The sequence below is a fragment of the Cottoperca gobio genome, chromosome 10 (assembly GCF_900634415.1).
Source record: "Cottoperca gobio chromosome 10, fCotGob3.1, whole genome shotgun sequence".
NCBI lineage: Eukaryota > Metazoa > Chordata > Actinopteri > Perciformes > Bovichtidae > Cottoperca > Cottoperca gobio.
The window spans coordinates 11,635,365-11,659,679 of NC_041364.1; the positions used below are offsets into that span (position 1 = coordinate 11,635,365).

The window sequence follows — 24,315 nt, forward strand, 5'->3', positions numbered from 1 at the left end:
ACTGCTGTTCATATTTGCATATGCATTTCATTTAAGAAGACTGGTTAATGTACATTAGCATAGTTTATATAAACTTTATTTATTTATTTGTATGGCTCTTATATTTTGTCTATTTACCTGCTTCCTACCTATCATTCTTTTCGCTCTTGTGCTGGTGTAAAGCTAGGCCTAGGAGGTCACTATAAAGTAGCTTAATCTCATTTTATCACCGTTTCCCAATCCGGATTACGCAGCAGGAAAACGAGCGCACCCTTGTGTAGGCCCCGCCCACCACGGGGTGTTGATGGGCCGAGCCAGAGCCTGCCTCTGGTAAGGAAGAACAGCGAGATGGGGGATGAAATTAGGTCAGGGAAGCCGTTCATACACACATGTTATGTCGTGCATCGCCACACATTTCCTGTAGCTAATCACACGAAGTAAAAGATGCTTTGAATGTTAAAGGTGTTGGGTTGTAGTAAGCCATGCATAAAGTCTGAGTCATGTGAAAACCTGCAACACAAGAAGCAAAGCACACACCAACACTTGGTACAACGCACAGAAATCTTTTATTACATAACAAGCTTTACTGGGTTGACACACAGCCAATGAGCGAGTGGCAGCCGCTGTTACAGAAAAGACAATCAGTACAAGCATTTCAGCAGCACAGACGCATACAGACAGATCACACACACACACACCACAAAATCACACACAATTTATTCAAATTATGACAAACGGTAAATCTGAAAATACTACTTAATTGGATTTTATTAAAACATTTTACCAGAGCATAATTATGTGTTTGAGTATGAATGGATTTTTGGAGCCAAAGATAGCAACAATTAAAAAAAATCATCTTCATGCATATTTAAATTAATCCTTAGAAATAATTTCCTTATAATAAATACATATTATTGTCCACTCTATGCACCACCAGGAGGCAGCAGACTAAAATCGACCAGAATGGTCCAAAATGACTATCAGTCACAAGTTGAGCCATCTGGTTATGAACAGGCAAACTGAGAAAAATCTACACATTTATAACACGTTTTCAAACACTTCATACAGCGAGAAAATTATTTAAATTCAAATGATTAATAAAAGGGCAAGTGTACAGGGCTGGTACTGGTTCAATTTATTTTATTTTTAAAAATATTTTATTAGATTTTAAAATAGATTCAAATATTGATCAGGGTTAAAATATGGGAGAACCTCAGGAACATGTCTCTTTCTTGACACTCAGCCCTGGAAACACTACACAAAGACAAAAAAAACACTATTTCAACATTTAGTATGAAAGAACTGAATTCATAGTGTTAAATGCTGATGCAAGTTTGTTACCTGTGTAAAACCTTTTATGAGAAGAAGCTGTAGAGATAGGAGAACCCAACGATTCCAATGATGGCACAGCACAATGTAATCATCATCTTTTTCTGTAGATATAATAAAACAATAAAAAAAATATTCAGTACTCCTGTTTAATTTAACACAATGATTCACATTAATGGACACTGGTTTGAGAAAATGATTGAGCCAAAAGGAAAACAAAGGGGCACAGAGAGTAGGCTGTGTGTGTGTGTATTTGTGTGTAAAGATAGAAAAAAGGTGAACAACTTACCTCCTGTTTGACACTTGTTGTGCACCTTTAAAATCTGTACTTTGCAACACAGCGGTTAACATGCAGAATCAACAATCTGCTGACAACAGCTACCATCCCATAAAAAAAACAGTCACACTGCTCTTCCATAACATGCAGTCATCAAAAAGTGTAAACATTCAGTTACATATTCACCTTCTCTCACTCACAAAAAGGGGACATGCATGAGATTGCAAGGAAACACAAGTCAGCCAACTCATTAAAAAACATAAAATCTTTAATTTTCAATAAAATCTGTGGAACCTTAATTTAAAACAGTGAACAACATCTTATTCTCCTGCTCTTATTGTAGCCCGTGCTGATGGCCAAAGTTGTGTGAAGGAACAGGCCTGAATAGAAGGCGCATTAGGATTGAACAGGCAAGAGCAGAAGCCAAAAGAGCAGACTGCGTGTTCAAAAGACCAAGCTGGGGAGGCCTCTCACTTTCAAGTGCTCCCTCCCCGCACAACCAGAATTAAAAGGAACCATTCAGGCTCCATTTGAACAGAAACAAAGACTTCCCTCATGAACGCCAGCCCTCATAATGCACAGGACATTTGAAAAACTCTGTCTTTGCACTACTAAACCCCTACATGCGGTCACTACCTGCTGATACCGGTCTCTTTAATGATGGGAAAAAGTGTCTGATACAGTATTTGTATGCACAGCTGGAATCACCTGCTTTAACTGCCATATTAAAGCCTCCGTGTGACAACATGTGCACGGTGGTTCAATAAACACATTCCCTCTACCAAGATAAAGAAACTGAATGAAATGATGGGGACTAACTAGAATCAAAAACTGTGGCCAGTTTATTAGGTACACCCGACTAAACTAATGCAGTCTAATAGAACAGCCCCGTAGTAAATCCTTCATTTGATTTGGTTTATTGACCAGCTTCTCATATATGTATACAGCACATCATATCAGACAGGGAGGGATTAAATCAATAAAGTTATCTACTGATTTCCATCATTGCGTTCTTACGCCAAGGAGCTTCTGTTTTCAGTTCTGTTTGTTTTTCAGCAGGATAAAAAGGTTTAAAAAAAAAAAAAGGCTGTAGGGCCAAAAAAGAACCTACTACATTTTGGGGGCGGATACACAAATATTATTTCATGTTCATTAACATTGCGAGATGGGGCATTTGGCCTCGGCGGAGGTCTGCGCTCACCGAGTGCCCTTCTAGTTATATACATTTAAAAATGTTTGTAATGTTTTAGATCAGTGACGAGTCAACCTTATGGTCTTTTTCAAGGTTGTACTCAGTGTTATAAATTGTGTTTCTGTTATTTAGTTAACCTCTTTGTATCAATGAGGGCAAACTAAGTAAGACACAGTATAATGTAGTACAATTAAAATGCAACACAAACTTCTTCCCCTTAATGCCCATAAAGTTAAACAAACATGTCTCTAAAAGTTGTTTTAACCTTCATGACAACAGGATTTATCGCAGGGCTGTTGCATTAGAATGCATTAGGTTCAGATAGTTGTACGTAACAAACTGGCAACTGAGGTGTATGTTTACAGTTTAAATATAGCGACACCTAAAATATGCCAGGAAATGTGAATCACACTAGTAAAGAGCCACCAGTCAGGGAGGCCTCACTGTCCACTTACACTTCATCCTGTATGTGCAACTTATTAGCAAGATGATCAAAAGGTATAATAAATATATTACTATTGCTTACTTATTAGACTATTCCGACACTGAAATACAAATAGTTACTACCCGTCTCTCTTTGGCATTAAAACAGGGGAGACAATCATGTCTGTATATGGAGAAGACACGATGGCTTACATTGTAACAGGTTAGCAAAGACACAAAAGAAATATTCAGGCGTTTCTCTGAGATGTTACAGATGGATGCACGTTTATCCACCGTCTTTCTTTGCTCATCTTAGCTCCACCTGTCTATAAAATGTGTTTCCGTAAGAATCATCCTTCATATTTAAAATCAGAACCACTGGGCTCTACAAACTGAAGAATCATAAGTGAGCACACCGATCCTCTTCAAGTTAAAGAACTGAGCAATATTTAGGGCTACATATCGACGACACACAAAAAAAATAAAAATATCCATTATTCACAGGATCATCGGATCTTAAATACAGAAATAAAGACATATTTTGAAATGTGAAAGTGCTGGAACTCCACCTAAAACAACAAAATCTCAATACAGTAGCTAGCTTTTCAATCACAAAATGTGTCAAGGCTCATAAAGGCAAGAAATAATGATAAGGGAGGTGAGGTGCTTCTATAAGGCTTCACGAGGGTCCGATTTAATGGACATTTAAAATCAATTTCAGATCAATTCTCCTTTCCCCTCCGCAGAGATACAATAGCTATTGTACCTCATGTCAGCTTCAGTCTCATTTCCTCGTTTGCAGAAGAGCATCCCCAAACTGCTCAAGCCTCCTGAGGGAGTCATACAGACCCTCACATACCAGGAAGCACAGTTCTGATTGGACAAAAAGGTTTTATAATTATCACAAGTCACGTAGCTCTTCTTCTTTCTTTCTCCAGAGGTCAAAAGGAACATTTGTCCTTGTTGTTGTACATCTGCAGGTTAAATATTATCAAATCCATATGGAGTGATCAGTATCAGGTTTTTCTTTGGTGGGCCAGCTGATGGAGGATGAATGAACTGATGAAGGCAGCAGTCCCATTACAGTGTCTGGGTGAGGATGACGATGAGGAGGATGAGCGCAACCACAGCACAGACTACACCAATTATGATCATCTTCTACAGAGAGGGAGACAATAGAAGGGAGAATTGACGTTAATGACGGGGAAGCATTGAAAGGAGCCCACAGACCAAACACCACCTAAAACTGTAACTCCCTTCGAGCACTGCTTTGTTTGTTCAGCAGTTACCAGAGCCAAGTGCTGCAGAATAGGAGAAAGACACACACACCCAGGAACTTCAAATACACACAAACACACCTCAAGTAAGCCCTGTGGATAGAAAGAAAACACACGCACACACAGAGCCGGAGGAAAATTGCGTGCAAACACTTTTCCAAAGCATGCTACACCCTTTGTGGCACAACAGAGCTTATTTGCTCCAGAGTTACTCACCCTTAGCTCTTCTCTTACTCAAAGAGCTCATCAGCTTTGCTTCAATCCCACGGACAATCCGATTATGAGAGCTAGTAAGGCCAGCAAAACCAGCACAACCACCACTATTATCACCGTTTTCTGTTGGGAACAACCAAGTAACATACAGTACCATCAGGACCATTGTCAGAGCGAACAATAAGTGTCTCCTTAATTTGTGCAAAGATTCTGGACCTAATACTGTAACTTATATAATGGGTTTTGTTTTTTTACAGTGGTGGAAGAAGTATTTAGATCTTTTACTTCAGTAAAAGTAGTAATACCAGTGTGAAAATACTCAGTTACAAGTAAAAGTCCTGCATTCAAAGTCTAACTTAAGTAAAAGTATAAAAGCATTAACATCAAAATGTACCAGAAGTAAAAGTACTAATTATGCAGAATGGCCCATTTCAAAATTAGATATATAATGTTTTTATATATAATAATAATAATAATAATAATAGATTCATCACTTTAATGTTGCAGATGGCAAAGGAGAAGCACATTTTAATTACTTTGTATACTGCAGGTAGTTTAACTTATAATACATCATAATCTATTAGTTGATTATATTTTGTATTAATAAACTGAATCTGCAAAGCAACTAAAGCTGTACAATATTTCTCTCTGAGCCGTCGCAGCGTAGAAGCATAAAGTAGCATAAAATGCAAATATTAAAGTAAAAGTACCTCAAATGTGTGAGTACAATGCTTGTAAATAAACATAGTTACTTTCCACCACTGGATTAGCATGAGAGACTATGAACAATATATGGCAGCAATGGCCCGTATCAAATATCATGAGTTCTCATTGTAGCACTAGGTAACCACACAAACTCTATGTTGCTAAAGTCTAATAAACTAGTTTCCTCTTGGTGCAACAGTGAAGAATGTATGTTAACTTGAAGCTAGCGAACAATATCTTCAAACAGAGACAAAACCAAAGTAAACAAAGACAGAGTTAAGGTTAAAGCTATAGAAAAAAAAACCAAGAGAGAAGAGTGTGTGTGTGTGTGTGTGTGTGTGTGTGTGTGTGTGTGTGTGTGTGTGTGTGTGGTCTTGGTGCTGGGCAGGTCACTGGTTTTCAGAGCACAGGGTGGTGGAGGCTCAAAAACCGAGCAGGTCGGAGGGTGAGGGGTTTTCACAAGTCATCACAGGTTAGGATCAAGGTGAAGGGTCTTGATGATGGGTATGGTCTTCATGTTGTCAGGCAGGTTTCCCAAAAGCAACTGTGTTAAAGAAGAATTCTTTCTACCTTTCATAAACTTACTGGGCGTTAGTTTAAAAATGCAAGGCTCTGCATTAATGGAGGCGTGTTGTTTTAGTTATCGTGACTTCATGATATGCGATCCAAGGCAGGGCAGTTTGAGTAACAGACCCATGAGTTGAGAGAACACGGTGTAACAGAATATAACAACTTTTTAACGCAAATTATCATAACAATCATACTTTTATCTTTTGTTGCGACGATCGCAAACGTAAACGGTAGAAATACAGCATTTATGTTACAAAGTACTCTACCAGAGTACGTGTGCTTCCATGTATTATATTGGCCGACACTGCCCCTTAACAAATTTCGTCACAATGCATAGTGGCAGAAGTTAAGCCAGGTCAACCCTGCGTTCTTTCTTAGATGTGCAGAAGTCATTGATGGGGTTGTATCTTTTCATGCTGTGTTGTTGTCTGTCCAAAAAGCTTGTTAACACTCTTTGATGTCCCCGCTGCATGATCATATTGACTCAAGGTCACCGGAATAACATGGATTGAATTACGAAAAAACATAATTTTAATGCAAGGCCATGCTTGTGAACTTAAATCTGACTATATCTTTGTCCCGTGGCACTAGTTTTAGTCCATTACATTTTTATCTATCGCTCTTTTCTTTGTACTGCCTTTCAAAGCAAACAAATAAATCCTTGAGATTGTATTTACATTTGAATAGCATCTCAGGGTCCTGGCTGTTCCATTGTAAACGACTAAATAAAACTATTTCCGTTGCTTTTGGGAAACCGGACCGCTCCTCTTGACTGTGGTCACTCACACGGCGAGCCTCTTGTTGAAACTTTGCAGCCTTCTTAGTGTCTGCTACGGCCCGCTCCACAAAGCCCACTGACTGGTCCATGTTGCTCTCAATCCTTTCAATCATTCCCCCCTGACATCGGGCGCGGTGTTAGAGGTGACGAAAAGCAACAAAAGAAGATGAATAAAACAACGAGAGAGAGAGAGAGAGAGAGAGAGAGAGAGAGAGAGAGAGAGAGAGAGAGAGAGAGACAGAGAGAGACAGAGAGAGACAGAGAGAGACAGAGAGAGACAGAGAGAGAGAGAGAGAGAGAGAGAGAGAGAGAGACAGAGAGAGACAGAGAGAGACAGAGAGAGAGAGAGAGAGACAGACAGACAGAGAGAGACAGAGAGAGAGAGACAGACAGACAGACAGACAGACAGACAGACAGAGAGAGAGACAGAGAGAGAGACAGAGAGAGAGAGACACACAAAAAGCAAAGCACACAGAATGCAAGCAAGGGAGTGTGATCTGTACGCACACTGTGTGGTTTGAATGTGTCAAACTGTTTCTAGATAATAGGCAGAAGAAAACAGGAAGAGGTCACAAGCAGCACACTGGGGCAGTAGTTGGCTTAATTACATTACCTTGCGTGCTTTGCCCTGATGCCTTACAGCTTTTTTGGTCTGTTCCTTAGCCTCTGTTATATGGTCCACTGACTTGGATATATTCTGCTCTATGTTGTCAGCTATGTCACCCTGAAAAACACACAACAATCAATAAGATACAGAGCAACACTTCACGAGCAGAAGAACAGCACAGCACATTGGTTTAAATACATAAAGTTATACATCTGGTTTCAGGAATATTAGAAATACACGTTTCTGGTGATTATATTGTCAAAAGCTCTACTGTTACTGAAGTGACAGCTTCATATTTATGTTAATGCATTTATTTTGAAACAAACCTCTTCAAACTAAAAGCTGGAAATAAAAATGTGGTTCAAGTTCGCCGCTAGGCACGTTTTAAAAGTATGTAAAAAGATTCTGCTATAAAGAATATTGTGTTTTACATGGTTTTCCCACATCAAAAAAATCAACTCTTTCTCCCTCACTGAGAAATTCTAGATCTGGCCTCGATCCGGTCACCGCTGCTAACGCTAGGTTGACCAGTGCGCATCATTGCGACGCGGAGCTCCAGTTTGTTAGCTTGTAACTGGCAGCGGCTGACACAGCGTTAGTGGTCGTGAAACACACAATAATATCTAGGAGGTAGGGTGCGCAGTTTTTTGGATCTAAACTGAACCCTGGAGCTTCCTTCCATATCTACCAAAAACATCCCATGTTTGCCGTTTAAACTGTAACTATGGTAATGCAAACAGTGTTGTGTGAAAGACTGCTTCCCTGTCTATATGTGTCGGTGTTTGCGTATTGAATTTGTGATGTACCTAAACTAGCTACGTACGTTTGAATCTCAGATTTTAGTGAAGTGCACAGACATCTCCCTCTTCAGTGGAGGAATGTGAAAACACCTCTCTAGTGACAAACTTTGCACAGATACACATCAGGAGAGTCCGACATTTCAGGGGATATAAAACATAAGAAAAATACTTTGAGTGGATCTTCAAGAAAACATGGGGAAATCACACGACACAAACAGCAGGAGTGTGGCCCTTACCTCAAACAAGCCTTTCCCTCAGAAAGCATGGTTCAAGCAGTAAGAAATATGAGGTTAGACTCAAATACGCATGTACATACAGTGACTAACTCATCAACAATATGCCTTTGTAATCATTCTGGTGTGAAGTATGCTCGGATGATGTCACAATGGTGTTTTATTTGTACGTCTTACTAAATGCATTTGTGTCGGTTCCATCAATGTTGGGTGATGACATGAGGTGGCAGAAGAGAATACAGAGAGGTGTAAGAAAGGCATGGAGCTGGAAAAGAGGAAAACAGATGCAGATTGATAGTCAGACCACAGTGGAGACAGGTAGAGAGATAAACAGGAGGGAAAAGAGTTGAATAAAGTCAGGTTTGAACACAAAGAAATGGTTCAGAATGAGTGAACAAATGAATGAAATAGATGAGTAAAGAAATTGATCGGTGGAAGAAATGATGGGCAGGTGGATGTGGAGGAGCGTACCTGGCTCTCCACCAGCATGGCGATGTCAACAAACATATCGTGCAGCTCCTTGATGCTACTTTCCAGACGGACGATGTCTTTGTGTCTGGCTTCGATCTCACTCAAGGCTTGTTTAGAGACCCCAGCGTCCACAATCTGTGGAGAGGAGAAGTTGTGGCAGTGTGGCTAATAGAGGTTGGCCATGTTCTAGTTTAGCTTGCATATTAGCTGAAAAGGCAGCTCGCTAAAACAGGAGGAAATGAAAATGAGTGCATCTCATGGTGATGCAGAGAAATATATGAGTCACTGCTGCTTTAAAAGGAAATGAGAGTTCATTTTTATAAAACCATTGATGTTTTGAGCCTCAACTTTGAAATGGTTGATGATTGGTCCCTTTACTGTAGTAGAAAAGAAAGACAATCTCCAAAGATATGACGAATATGTTTTGTACGGTCATTATTTAAACTAAACACAAACAAAATGTTAGATTAGTACGAGTTACCCTTTCCGTTTATGTTCAGGTCTGGTCAGGGTTTAAAAGCATCTGGGACATAAAATCTATAAAATGTCAAGTTGAGGCGGGACTTCCCAAACTGTAGTGGAAACAAACACCTACTCAGAGCAGGCTGAGAGGCTTTTTTAACCTGTTAAAATGCATTGTGCACATGTGGTTGTCTGATCAGTTGAAACACACTGGTGCTTATTTTCTCCGCCGTTTCAAGCAGATCAGAAAAAGCTTTAGTCTTTGCCCATTGACTGTTAGTTAGCATTATAAAAAAGGAGGTTTGGAGCACTTAAGAAGGCACAAGAGAGAAAGCTGACTTTGAGTCCAACAGGCCAAATCACAAGAACAGCTAATCTTTAACCAGTTGATACGAGGCACTTTGAGTTTTTCTAAGCAACTGACAACTGGGCTTTTTCACAGTTCAACCACAGCGTGATCAGTGTCAAGGCACAGTGGATGTTAGGGTACAGTAAAAAATAACGGAAATGCATGCATGCACACACACACACACACACACACACACACACACACACACACACACACACACACACACACACACACACACACACACACACACACACACACACACACACACACACACACACACACACACACACACACACACACACACACACACACACACACACACACACACACACTTACCCCTGCAGTAAACACAGCAGCATTGCCACTCTCCAACATCTCCTCCAGCTCGTCATCTGTCGTTGCTTTTCCAGCTGGAAAGGAAAGGAAAGGGAAAAGTTGACAAAAGAAGATCGGGGGTCCATCACATCGCTTCATGGCCGTCACTCACTGATCTCTAGTTGTCTCTGAATACGTCCTTTACTCCTCTCCCTGAAGTCCACCTGGGCTTCATTATACTTTGTCATTACCTCCACAAACTTCCTTGACAGCACTGCATGCTGGTAGAAAACAAGAAGAACAGTAATTAGCACAGAAGTAATCTAGATGGGTGAACGGTACAGTGTAACATTTGCTGTTGCACTTTTAAAAAGCTCCATTTGAAGACTTTTGAAATATCACATACATATTGTCCTCATTTTTTGGTCTTCTCTTTCCTCACCTTAATATTGTGAATCTATTGTAGATTTTCTTTTGTATTGATTCAGGGCTTTGGCAGTGCTCTATCTGAATATGAACATGCCCATGAACCCGTTGCAGAGGGTACAAAAACAGAAGAAACTTCATTTACCTGTGATTTACGTATCCGCATGTCAGCAGACACCCTCTCCTGCTCCTCTGACTCCAGATTCCTCTCGATGGCTGGAAAGCAATGCAAACTACCGATTTATGATTCATCTTCAGCAACATGTCTCATTAAATCTATTAAACATCCCCATTATTATATACACTGACTAGGTGTGTGTGTGTGTGTGTGTGTGTGTGTGTGTGTGTGTGTGTGTGTGTGTGTGTGTGTGTGTGTGTGTGTGTGTGTGTTAGGCAGACTCACTCTTAAGTTTGTTTCTTGCATTGTTGGCCATCTTCTTAATGTCATTGGTAATTGCCTCCAAGTCATCTTGTGTTTCTAGAAAGAAAGAGACATGTGGCAATAAAAACAGCTAAGAGTGTCCGTAATGGTGAGAGAGAAATGCACTCGGAACTCAAACATTTCTGACTTCCTACTAGAAACAATGGAGCGCCACTAAAAGTCCAAGTTCCTACTTGTAAAGTCGGGGGAAATCCATCTGCCCTGACTTCATGAAGAAGCAGTCGTCTGACATCCCACAACAATGGAAGCGCATATTGTAAATGATAAACCATCAACTAAAAAGGCAACGTAAAGTTTATTTACCTGTATTTAATTACAAGAATAACTATTATATAGTAAAAACCTTGTCAATGTTATTCAGGAGCTGTTCCTGATAAACAAGGCTTTGTTTATATATAGAAAAGGAAGCTGCACTCCTGAGAGATAATAGTGTTTGCAATTGCCAAAGAAACAACAGTTTGTCCCGGTATAAATAATCAGGTTTTAATGACTGGTAAGTTGCCTATCGATTCCCTTTTAAGTGAAAACCATCTTTCTGTGGCTTTTTTGAGTTCCTCTTAACAAAAGTCTGTTTGAATCCAATTTGGGACACAAAAAAAAAAATCAAGCAAATGCATCTTATAAAGAAGAAACATTAGGTTAGGTAAACATCCCTAATACGACGCTAAGTGAGTGGGGTGAAGAATACATTTGTAGATGAGAAGAAGAAGATGGCAAGAACAAAAACGTTTATCTTACTCTGATCTGATGTGGGCGCAGACAGGATGACTGAGAAAAGCTTTTTGACTTCAGCCACGTTCTCGTCAATTTTATCAATACTACTCCGGATGTCTTCAATCTGAAACAAACAAACACCATAAATATCATGTAGGAAAATGACAACACACACACACACACACACACACACACACACACACACACACACACACACACACACACACACACACACACACACACACACACACACACACACACACACACACACACACACACACACACACACACACACACACACACACACACACACACACACACACACACACACCTGACAGAAGAATTCGTCCATGAAGGCTGCGTTGTCCATAGAAATCTCCACCTCGTCGTCATCTTGATCACACGTCTAGCAGAATACAAGTAAAGGCTGCATCAGAGTAGCACTACGAGCGTGTGAAGGGTATTACATGTTTCTATTAAACTCAATATATAAAGCGTCTCATCGACACTTTGGGATTAAAAGGGTTATTCAGATGTTCAACATTTATTATTCAGCATCCATTTCATTTAATTCCTCTTCGATTCGTCTTTTTCAATCACCTTGTGTTTATTTGATTTGTTTTAATGCCCTTTTAGGTTTTATGTACAGCACTTTAAAATCAGTATGATTGTTTAAAAAAGGTGCTCTACAAACAAACATAAAAAGAAAAACAGATAAGAATCCAACAGCTGGACTGAAATATTTCACTTTTAGTTCCAAGATAAATATGCAGGATAAATACACCCTGTGTGACTCAACCCCGTCTGTGAACGTCAGATAGCACGTGATCCTGATGAGGTCTGTGTCTTTTGATGCTTCGTGAACTCCCCATTTCTATTATAAGGCTAAGTATCAATTAGAGTTCTGATACTGGTACGAGGAGGTGTAGCGATTCTCCAAATCCACGGTTCAAATCAAACAACAGGAATAAGAAAAGCTAAGCATCTGACAAAGCATTCAATGCAGACGTTCAAAACTATTTGATTATCGATTTGAGAGAACACTACCCTGTTGAAATTCACGTACTACGCATTCTTGGTGTGTACAAGAAGTGTACTAACGGAAGTATACAAATGGAGACGAATTCTGATTTTTTTTTTATAGCCTAATACCAATATTTGTGCCTGAATTCTGATACTTTTATAGTAAATTATTTCATATCCCAAAGAGGTATTTTCCAGAAATGCATTTCTTCTCCGGGTAGAAAAGCCACTGAACAGCATTTAGACCGTGAATAAATACTCACTAATTAAATTGCTTCCTGGTTAATAGCTCAGCGCGATACATCATCCTAGAAATATCCGTCTGACCGTAATCAGCCTACACCCAATACATAATATCAGAAAGTTTCCCTCTGCTGGAGTCATAAATATGTCACAAGGTAAAGACAGTAAACACAGGGCAGAGCCGCAGGTCGGCCGCCAAGAGCTCAGCACTGCTGGTGAATATTTACATGGTGAAGGACTAGAGCCGGGCTCCAGGAACTCAACCTGTTTTTAACTGACTCAAAGAAACCACAGCTAAGGAACAGTGTAAACAGACATCATAGGACCAGCTGTGCTGGAGTTAGGTGGCGGAAATAAGAGCGAAACAATGAGTGGGAAGGGACAGTGAGCTCACTTTCTTCCCTCCCTTTTAAAAACTTCTCCATTTCACAGACAAATAATGTTTCCACCGAGCACCTACAGAGTGTTGCTGGTCAACTAATCGCTGAACACATAGTGGTTTGTGTTTGTGTTTTGTAACGGGTGACAGAGAGTCTGAAGTCTAGACACTTGACTTTCCTGTAGAAAGTCAAGCCTGGATCAAAGTCAGGGGAATGGAAAATGTTAGCCAACACACATGTCGACTTCCCTACTCTCTCATATCACCTGACCCCGCCTCAAACTCTAAACTAGTTATCTGAATAGATGTTGCACTTTATTAACGCTGCACTTGAAAAACTCTGTCCCTCAATTATTATTTCACTTGCAAAAGGAGTTACATTGTTCTTTAGTTTCGATTAATTGAGTAGTCGGCTGGCAGTAAAATTGATCAAAATCTATTTTCACAATTGACTAATGGCGCAAGTCAGGATTTAAGCAAAACTGCCAAACATTTGATGTCTCCAGCTTCTCAAATGTCATTTAACAGATTTTCTTTTAGTTTTATCTCGACTTTTGGAGTGTCAGTCAAAGTCCCTTTAATACATCACAATGTGCTCATAATGTGAGTTCTTATTTTTTTTTTATTGTATTCTTTTCAGACACAAAATGTTATATTATTTTCTAATCGAGAAGTTAATATAACGGCTTAAATCAATAATGAAAATAGTTGCAGCCCTACTGGGAACTGGCTGCATTTAATACAACAGCCCGTTGTTCTTTCTGTTCATATGCTGAGTTTCAGTCTTTAACCTTCTTCCCCTCATCGGAAATTTGAATTGCAAATGTAGCTATTTGGTTCAGGCTGTTGTAACTAACAACAGTCGTGAACACAGAGTTCTCTGGACACACACACACGCACACACACACTGCTTGTTTTTAGACCTGCTTGCTGTGAGTTATTCATCGAACACACAGCACTCTGGCCTAAACATTATGCTCCCTCACATTGCATATCTGCAGCAGCGAGATAAGAACTAGCACTCACTTCCTTCCAGTGTCTCTCATTGAGCAAAAATAAGGGGAAAGGGACGGACGTGTGCAACAAATTCTTCAACTAACCAAACAAAAAAGGCCACAGGCAGGCACTTGCTTCAAAATAACAACACACAGAGTGACTTTAGTCAGTCAGAAAACCTTTACAACATTCATCATTAAACTCACTTGCTCATCACATGACTCAACCTGGAGACACATATTACTGTTAGAAGACATGAGACTTATTTATCGTGTTGGATCAAAATGTTATTAATAACACATGACCCTGCCATTGTGTCTGATCACTACATGGGGCTTGGAAGTTGTTTTAGTTGTGGTTTTGAAAAAGCAATGAGAGATATCTAATGTTTAAAAGCAGCGCTGCACCTAACGATTACATACATTATTAATTCATCTGCAGATTATTTTTTGGATTAAATCGATTTAATCATTTGGTCGATGAAATGTCAGGAAATAGTGAGAAATGTCCATGGGCAGTTTCTCAAAGTTCAAGGTGATGTCTTTAAATGTCTTGTTTTGTCAGTCCAAGACCAAAGCATATTAAGTTTAATATGATATGAAACAGAGAAAAGAAGGAAATCTCCATATTTGAGATGCAGATTACTTAAAAGATGATTATCAAAATAGTTGCAGGTTATTTTTTCTTACGATCAATTTATCGATTAATCGACTTATCGTTGCAGCTCTATTTAAAAGCCATGCGTGAAATAGATTCCCATTAAGCAGAAGCATTTTCTGCAATGCTAATAGAAAATAACACCCATCCTCTAATAATAACTTCAGAAGAAAAAATTAATTGTGAACAAACCAGATTTAAGGCGATTCTGTGCATCCGTGACAAAATGTTGACTGACAGTGAACCATGAAGCAGCAAATTAGATTTTCTATGCTAAATGCTATAATCTCATGCTTAGTTACATGAAGATTGTGTAATACATCAAATAGAAAAATGGAGCACACGCTGCACATCAGTGCACAGCTGATTGAAATGATGATTGGATGCTGTCTTGTTGCTTTTATTCAAATCACTTAATTACGCTTGTTCTGCATACAAAGCACCATATGTCATGTTGCATAACTCGCCTCAATAAGGCAACGACTAGACGGAGGTTTTACACTGAAGCAGACATATTATCCTCTGCCTCTCGAACACAACAACCTGACTAGCTCTCTTAACACAATTTCATTGGAGCCTGAATTATAAGAGTTGTACGGGTAGTCAGAAATCTGGAAGTCAGTTCAATTGTGCAACAGAGTAAAGAGTCATCAAACTATTGGCTATAACAATAAAGCGCTCGGTCATCCTTAAGAAACGGGGAAGTGATTAACTTTCAGACTTTGTCTCTTTGGATCATAAATGACGAAATAGTAGCAGACAGCAAACTTTACATTGAGGCTGAGAAAGAAGACCGTTGAGAAAGTACAAATACTAAACTGAGCTGAACAGGCAGTCATATAGAATAAGTATAGTGTGAACACTTGCACAGCTGCAACAATTGATCTATTAGTCAAATCTATTTCTTACACAGAAAAAGCCGGTCTTTCCAGAGTCAAGTCATTTCAGTAAATTGAGTATGTTGGGAGAGTTGGTTGGACAGAATAAGCAAGGCTTTATTAAATGGTAATATATATTATTTTCCAATGTTTTCTGGACATTTTATAGACCAGAATCAGAATCAGAATAAAAACAAGTTTATTGCCGAGTAAGTTATTCACTTATTCAGGAAATAAAAATACAGGCAAAGCACTGCAAGGGTCAAGAACATAAATATAAAATATACAATACAATTATTGAAATGTTAATATAAAAAAACACTATAAAACACATGTGGATAATATAAGTGCAATATGTACAATAAAACTTTAGTATGTACGATGTAACATAACTTATGAACCGACCAATAAATCGAGAAATTAATCATTTATATCAATAAAACAATTAACTGTTAGTTGAAGCCCGATGCACTAGCTGTTCCCATGGGACGATTTAGAAAATGAGCCACTAAACACAACAGCAGCAGGACAAGGACGAGGGGTCAGATTTACAGCAGCATGGTGAGAGAAGCCAAAATACTCATCAGGACTTAATACAACGCTAAAATCTGACAAGGGATTTAAAAACTCCACATGCCACAGAAGAAGCCCCGTTAGTTCAGTTACAGCTTCCTCCATTCATTGTGCCGATGTCTGAGCCAGGTGAGGAAGTAATGTAACAACAGTAGCACACCGGTCAGTGTGGGGAAGCACACAGAGCTGAAGAGGATATGGCTTTGAAAATACAATGAGGGTAATGGAACAGAAAGCCTGAAAATTGTTGTCAAATTAACGTCAGCCTTCAATGAAAAGTGGCAAACATCCAACGATTATTTTCATACTTGATTAATCTGCAGATTATGTTGATGAGATTAATCGAATGCTGTATGAATTGTACGAAAATCCCATCCAAATTTCTTAGTCCAAGGTGTCTTTAAATGTCTTGTTCAGTCTAAAACTCAAAGATATTCAGTTTTGTGTCAGGAAATCTCCATATTTGAGAGGCTGAAAACAGCATTTTTAACGCATGATTATCAAAATAGCTGGTGTTTCAACTACTCGATTGGTCTACTAATTGCAGCTTTACAAATTGATGTTATTTGTGTTTTGAGCAAGCTACTGTATTCAAAGCTTTCTAACAGCATGCAGCATAAACCATCACATGTCACAATAGCTCCAGGTGAAAGTACAATTTTGCTCCTCTTTTCCCAAATTATAAAATGATAGTCTGTCAGGTGCTGTGATCACGCCTGTCATGAGGACACACACACACACACACACAGTACAGTATATGTTGTCAACTTCTCTACAAATGACTAGCCCATTTCACATGCTATCTGCACTTCCTTTCCCTGAAAAGAAGCCAGCTGTGGGAGATTACAGACGCCTGGGGGGGGGGATACCGAAACGTTAAACACAGCAAATATTTGGCCAGGAGTTTCAGGTAGCTATGGCAACACATCCCGACTTGGGTTACAATTGGACCAAGGCCTCACCCCGATGAGCAGCAAGTGTATTGACTGTCGCTAACTCAACTCTGAATAGGGAAATATATAAATACAATGGACGTTTTCTTCCGTTTAAGATCTGTAATCTGGCTGTGATGGCTAAATATAAAAAAAAGGTAGAGAGGATTTTGGTTAAATCCATCCCAACTGATCCTGCATCCATTTTACAACTAGTGATGGGACGATATAGGATTTTATCGGAATTCAAAAATACAGGAATTATCATATAAGAAAGAACAGACTTACGCATTGTTGCTATTTATTTATCCTTTATGTATGCAGGGAAGCCTTATGATTTATGATTTCCTTATTGAAGATTGTCCGTTTTTACAAGTACTGGACAACAATGGTCCCTCATGTCCCATCAGGATATCGTGACTCTCAATCATATGACATTATATCCTATATTTGTAATAGTTTATAGTAATATAGTATAGTAATAGTCTAGTATAAATGGCAACTACGACTGCAAGTGACACATATTTTCAGTATTGGTCTATTTTTCTCTGTTATTGTTGACTCATCACTAATTCAATCAAATGTTACAAAACACTTAAACAACATTCCAAGGTGACATCTTCAAATTGCTTATTTTTGTCTCCAAACAGTCTCAAAACCCAAAGATTTTCAATTAACATAGATATAAAACTGAGAAAAGCAACAAATCGTCACATTTGAGATCCTGGGATCAGTGAATTATGACGGTTATCAATGTCGAAGTAATTTATTTTCAACCTATTGAATAATCGACTAATCCTTTCATCTCAAATGGGAACTGGTAATCTTGAAAAAATGTAATAAAAATTGAATGATTCCTCTTTTGCCAGATTGCCCAATGCTAGGTTGAGCATCAATATGTGCACGTTTACATGATATTATAGAAATTAAGAACACTAAATTAAATGTACAACTTTTAAAATGACATGTTGTGATACATTTCAATTGATTACAACTACACTATGAATTCCTCTACATTACAATACATCTCTGACACTTATGTGTCACACCATACAACATGGCTACATGTAGAGAAACGGAAAATAATGTATGCATGACTGAATCACTTTAACCTATCATCCCCATACATCCATCATACGAGTTATGTCATCACATGATACACTATTGGTTCAAAGTATTAGTATGTTATGTGGCAAGTATTTAAATGGAAATAGAAAAAAGGGATTAAATGTTTTTAGTAATCTTAACCTATACTTTTCTTTTCTCAGAAACGTTTTTCAGATGTCCATTAAAGTGTACAGAGAGATAATACAGGAGAGAAAAAGACACTGTAAGGAAAGGTAGTGTTTCCTGGACACTACTTACCGCTTTGAGTTGCTCCAATCGGTCCTTCATGTTTTACACGGTTGATTTAACAACTTTAAACCAAAGAGGTGACCACAGTATTGTGTAAAATAGCCCAAAAACTAGTCCCAATCTCGGAATTCCTCAACCAGCTGGCAAACTAGCTGTCCGACAGAAACCCACCGCCGGTAAGAAAAACTATTAACCTCCTCAAAAGTCTTGACAGAGGTAGCCTATCTGAGAAAAACGATTTTATCTGATAAGAGGAGTCTTTCCGTCGTTTTTCTATACAATATGGCTGCTGGGTTTAAAACCAGTGTTTTTTCTTTGCTAAATCTCCTCGCCCAGGGGATTAAAACAACAGTTGTGTAGAGCCGTATAATCTGTCTCTCCGCTGGCAACTAATCATTCTAAAACGCACTTTTCTGGTTGACGCATGCGCAGACAAATCCATGTCTTCTGAGAGGAAGCCACGCCCTGAGCCACCTGCACCGGTGATGCATTCAGGTGTTGTAGGAATGATATCTTGAACGATTTCATTAGAAGATTAAAAAAATAGAAAGTTGAGTGGAGTGTCCATTTTTTATTTTTACTGGAAATATTTCACATCACCGAGTTCGTCCTACTACCATCTTGAATGCATCATCCTATTGAGAGTGGAGCCATGCATGTTATGTTATCCTTATTTTATTATGATGCCTAAATGTTTTGTTTTGTTCTATTAAGTGTCAATTTCTTCATCTTGATTTTTCTAATTATTATTATTATTATTACTATATTATTATTATTATTATTATTATTATAGATCTCTTTAACTACTTCACTGGTCGACCTGCCTAGGGAAAACACATGAAATTGCCGCAATTTGGCACATTGACATGCTGTCAATTAATACAACAAACTGGCACTGATTTGAACATGTAATCATCAAAAATGATCTTGGGGTGGTAAAGAATAAAGGTTGTAATAAAATTAAAGATAAAAAAAGTTAAATAAAAGGAAATGTATTGTTTGATATTGAGTCATCTCTAAAAAGTTTGACTTTTTGCTGAAGATATAGATATAATATACTCAGGTTGTTTTGTACGAGGGCAAGACTAAAATAAATGTTCCATTGTTTCTATGAGCTATCAACAAATGGTACAATTTACATCAATGACTTTGTCAACAATGGTTTAATTCTTGGAATACTACGTGCGACCGCGAGGATGCATGACGTAGATGCATTCTAACCCTAATCCGTGTAGTAACCGGGTAGAAGGCACACGTCACAATGAACGTGCAGAGTAAAACCATTACCAACAATGTTCTACATTTTAACTGTCACTGCTTTAACGTAATCCTGTTGAGAATGTCCACTGTGCTCAGAATGAAAGAACGTGACTGACACCTGGTGGCCATCAGTGTGTTGATCATGTTACAATACTTTATGATTGTGAACACCTTTGGAAAACTCCATGTTGCCCTATTACACCGCCCGCCTTGAGTGTATTGTGTATTTACCTTGTCTTCTCCAATCTCCACCCAAGATAGTGCCACACAGCAGACTACACATGGCAGTTCCATGCATGTTTACAGACCTACCCATTACTCCTATACTGGAATAATACTTAACTATGGTTTGTGTGTCAGTAACTTTGTGACAAGTGAATTAATAGTTGAATTCAGGGATACGCAAGTATAACAAACTAAATAAATCTTAAAACTATCATAAGATTGGGCCACAAATTTGTGGCCCATAATGCAGGATATGCTTTGTTGATATTGTACTTACTAAATTCACCAAAACCCATGTCAGTTGCCATCTTACATGAAAGGTCAAAGATCCTTTTTCAAAAACATTGACATGTCACAGTAGGAAAATCAGAGATATACAAAAGTTATGATCGACAAAGTTCATTACCACGACTCCTTGCAAGAGATCTTGCATCCCAGTGGGACCTTCCTGGCTAAATATAGGATACATTTATCACTGATCAGTTTCAGGGTTCTGGTTCGGTGCTTGCTAACATACCTTCAGTTTATTGAATTACCTTATATATTATCTTTATCGTTTTCTACTATGACAAGTGGAATCTCCTTCCATGAAAAGGGTATCTTGGAAATACTTTCAACTTAAACAAAGTATCTGTGACCCTGGGGACACTGTTGTCCAAGAAAATTAAAAACCAGCCAGACATGTTATATTGAGAATGTTTTTATTCAAAGTTTACTCCCCTTAGTGTTTCCAGTACACCATACAACAGCATTATGTGAGCTGGGTGAGTGCAGCGGAGGGTGCTCGATGATGAAGAGTAGCACGTTGCCATGCCAACGACACTAGGGTGGTTGTGTCTCATACAGTGAAATTAGAACCACGACTTTTCCACTAAGTTTTTTTTCTTCTTAGTTTTAAAACAAACAAAAAAATTCAAAAATAAAAAATCTGAAAAGGGATTTTACAGTAAAGGGGGGCAAAACTCCAACAACTTCCTTTCCACGCTTGGGGGTGAGAGGGAAATTCAGGTAACAGGTTAGAGGTCATCTTCTTCATCTGGGAGTGCCGTTTGTGATGCAACCTGGAGAGTAGAAGATAAGAAACATTTTCAGATTCCCAATGTGAACTGGTGCCCTGCCGAGTCAGTTTAGAAAATACTTTGTGTAAAGACGCTGCTGGATTAAAATATACCAGTCACCTAGACAGACTGCACCTGTATGGTCATACTTACTTGAAGCTCTTCCTCGTACTTCGCAGCAAGGTTTGGGTCCATTTGGACCTCTGGGGGAGCGAGGGCGGGCATGGCCACAAACTCCAGGTTGGGGTCACCGATCAACTTCCTTGCTAGCCACAGAAACGGCTTTTCAAAGTTGTAGTTACTCTTGGCAGAAATGTCATAGTACTGGGGAGAGAGCCGTTTTGGGCAGTTAGAAATTATAGTTCAGACCAAACAAGACTCAAAACAATGCTTTCCATAATTCACACACACATGACTGATGTGCGTATGAGGATTAACCCGTGTATGTTGATTATTTGTGAGTTCAGTCATTACCTGCAGGTTCTTCTTGCGGTGAAACACAATGCTCTTGGCTTTGACTTTCCTGTCTTTGATATCCACCTTGTTGCCACAAAGGACAATGGGAATGTTCTCACAGACACGGACAAGGTCACGATGCCAGTTGGGTACGTTCTTATAGGTGACCCGAGAAGTGACGTCAAACATGATGATAGCACACTGAGCTGTGGAGGAAGCAGACGAGTTTTAAGCCTATTCAATTAAATAGTTTAAAACGTTTATCTAAACCAATTAGATTGTGACTGTTGCAGGTATAATAACTAGAACAGCATGTTAATTATTTTGAAGCGCACCTTGAATGTAATAGCCATCTCTCAGGCCTCCAAACTTTTCCTGACCAGCTGTGTCCCACACATTGTACCTGATAGGTCCTCTGTTGGTGTGGAACACCAGCGGGTGCACCTCTACTCCCAGAGTAGCTACAAACAAAAGCAAAGACAAGATGTATAAGAGCAGGAAAGGTGAAAATGAGGAAAATTTATTTCATGGGGAGACAGTGTAAGTATTTCCTTTTTCATAAAAAAGTGCTACATCATATAGGTAATTATACATGTTGTCAAATGTGGGCTTACATGTACACCACTACCAATTTATCAGAATACAGGGGGATCAATATAGGCCGACAACTCTCGTTTTGACTCAGGGCCCATGAGTAGGCTGATCTGGCCCTGCTAACTGATGGCCTTTACTGCAAATGAGAAGTCTCAGTTGAGATTTCAAGTTAGTTCTATATCTGTTAATATACTGATGTGTCATTCACATTATAACATGGAGATACTCACCAACATATTTCTTCTCGAACTCTCCTGTGATGTGCCTCTTCACAAAAGTAGTTTTTCCGGTGCCTCCATCTCCTACCAGGACGAGCTGTAAGGAATGGACAGCACATTTAGTACAGACTGGTTGGTACTGGTTCGACACTAGACGTTAGCACAGCTAGCTTAAATACCACAAGTACTATCATCTACACTTTCAAAACAGCACATAAGTCATATTATACAGAGAACACTTACCTTAAACGTCGCCACCGGTACACACTGTGCCATTGAGTCCGCCGTGGTTGCGATTGATCTAAGTTAAACAAAACAAGGCGGGATGGTTAGCACGTTATCCTCCTGTCGGCTAACGTTAGTCTTTGTGAGATAGTAATCAGTAACGTTAAGCTAGCATTGCTAGCAATAACCTGATTTCCAGTTGCATCTGGGGAAACCGACACGTTCGTTACAATATTAAGTTATTTTTGACGCAGTTTACTTTACTGCCAACATTAAAAAAAAAATACACCGCCTGTTACCTAGCGACACCCTATTCGAGCATTTTTGATCCAGGCTAACGTTCCGACATGTTTACATGTAACGTCTGAATATGATCAAATTACAATGTATATCAAACCAATACATGTAACACACTACTCTAAATTTGAATGAAACACACGAAAAGCGCGCTTCTGGACCCGTATTTCAATGCAGGTGGTTGCTAGCTATCTAGCTAACAAGCTACTAACGTTAGTTTGAGTGCGCCATACGGATACGACCGCACTTTTTCTTGTTCGACTGGAACAATCAGACTGCCAGACCAGCTAATGTGTTCCGATGGACAACTTCAATAAAAACTTCAAAGATCAAACTTATACGTCAATGTAGTTTGTTCAATCAACAACGGTAAATACACGTTGTAAGATAAATATAAGCGGGTGTTAAGAACAAAGCAGTAAAATGAGGGAGAGCTGCTTAGCTGTTAGCTAGCACGGCATGGAAGCCATTCTTTTCACCGAGCTAACGTAGCAGTTAGCTCGGTGAAAAGAATGGCCTAATCTAGTCGCTCAAGCCTAGCAGGATCACACTTGCCACGCCACGTGAATTGAAATCATACATTCACATTTCTCGTTGTTTTAACTTACTTTCCCAATAACACCAACTTGAAATATAGTAATGGCCCGCAATGAGAGAGGAATATAGAGACTCACCGGTGTCACTGCCTAGAGAGAAAAGAGGTAAATGGCTGCGTTCGCGGGAGATTCAGCGTGGACTGTGAGTCAGTTTCCGCCCATATCATGTGATCACCGCAGCGGTAAATACGCATTTGATTTTAGTGAATGCACCATGGTATTCACGGACCATGATTCAGCATGTCTACTAGTCTTAAAAACACAGTTGTATTTAGAAAATGTACAGAAATGTAGCCCCTGTTCACCCAACATTAAAGCTAATAAAGTTTTATACCAGACTATATAATTTAAACAAGTTTCAAGTTCTTTATTATCATTTGCACAACAATTACAGGGAAGTGGTTGCTTCCACCAATAAACGTCATTTAATTAGAAAAAAATCTCTATGACAAACTAAATGCAATTACTAGTTGTAACTTTTATTTTTGTAATACGAGTCATTATAAGGACTGAACACTAATGATTACTTTCTTTATGGTTAATCTGCTTATTATTTTCTCGATAAATAAATAAATTGTTTGGTCTAGATATTAGACAATGCTCATCACAGGTTCCCTGGGCCCAATATCCAAAACTATGTTTTATCAGATAACAAAAGCAGTGAAGTCGATTAAATTGCCTATTTTTGTTTACAATCATTGTGGAGATATTTACTGAGACAGTAAAGCAGCAAATGCCCACAGTTTTAAAGCTGGATCCAGAGATTGTTTGGCATTTTGCTTGATAA

The 24,315-nt window shown here is 38.9% G+C and overlaps 2 protein-coding genes across 6 annotated transcripts; both read right to left on the reverse strand.

Annotated features, from left to right (window-relative positions):
- Positions 1-591: 591 nt before the first annotated feature.
- stx3b (syntaxin 3b) lies at positions 592-19,016 on the reverse strand. 4 transcript variants are annotated; one of them, XM_029441445.1, is made up of 11 exons: positions 18,609-19,016; positions 11,894-11,968; positions 11,587-11,686; positions 10,810-10,884; positions 10,552-10,622; positions 10,153-10,261; positions 10,002-10,075; positions 8,855-8,989; positions 7,357-7,467; positions 4,694-4,813; positions 1,833-4,358 (listed from the first exon to the last, which is right to left on the reverse strand). In XM_029441445.1, the coding sequence occupies exons 1-10, from the start codon at positions 18,636-18,638 to the stop codon at positions 4,724-4,726; spliced, it is 870 nt and encodes a 289-aa protein (XP_029297305.1). In that variant the 5' UTR covers positions 18,639-19,016; the 3' UTR covers positions 1,833-4,358; positions 4,694-4,723. The 4 variants fall into 4 exon arrangements, with proteins under 4 accessions (XP_029297308.1, XP_029297305.1, XP_029297306.1 ...); XM_029441448.1 differs by lacking the exons at positions 1,833-4,358; positions 4,694-4,813; positions 7,357-7,467 and adding exons at positions 592-1,412; positions 6,752-6,862; XM_029441446.1 differs by lacking the exon at positions 4,694-4,813.
- Positions 19,017-20,768: 1,752 nt separating this feature from the next.
- On the reverse strand, positions 20,769-23,707 carry ran (RAN, member RAS oncogene family). Of its 2 annotated transcripts, none has more exons than XM_029441536.1 (7): positions 23,607-23,707; positions 22,654-22,711; positions 22,423-22,507; positions 21,934-22,059; positions 21,617-21,804; positions 21,296-21,466; positions 20,769-21,145 (listed from the first exon to the last, which is right to left on the reverse strand). In XM_029441536.1, the coding sequence occupies exons 2-7, from the start codon at positions 22,684-22,686 to the stop codon at positions 21,101-21,103; spliced, it is 648 nt and encodes a 215-aa protein (XP_029297396.1). In that variant the 5' UTR covers positions 22,687-22,711; positions 23,607-23,707; the 3' UTR covers positions 20,769-21,100. The 2 variants fall into 2 exon arrangements, with proteins under 2 accessions (XP_029297396.1, XP_029297397.1); XM_029441537.1 differs by having other exon boundaries at positions 23,541-23,631.
- Between the last annotated feature and the right edge of the window lie 608 nt (positions 23,708-24,315).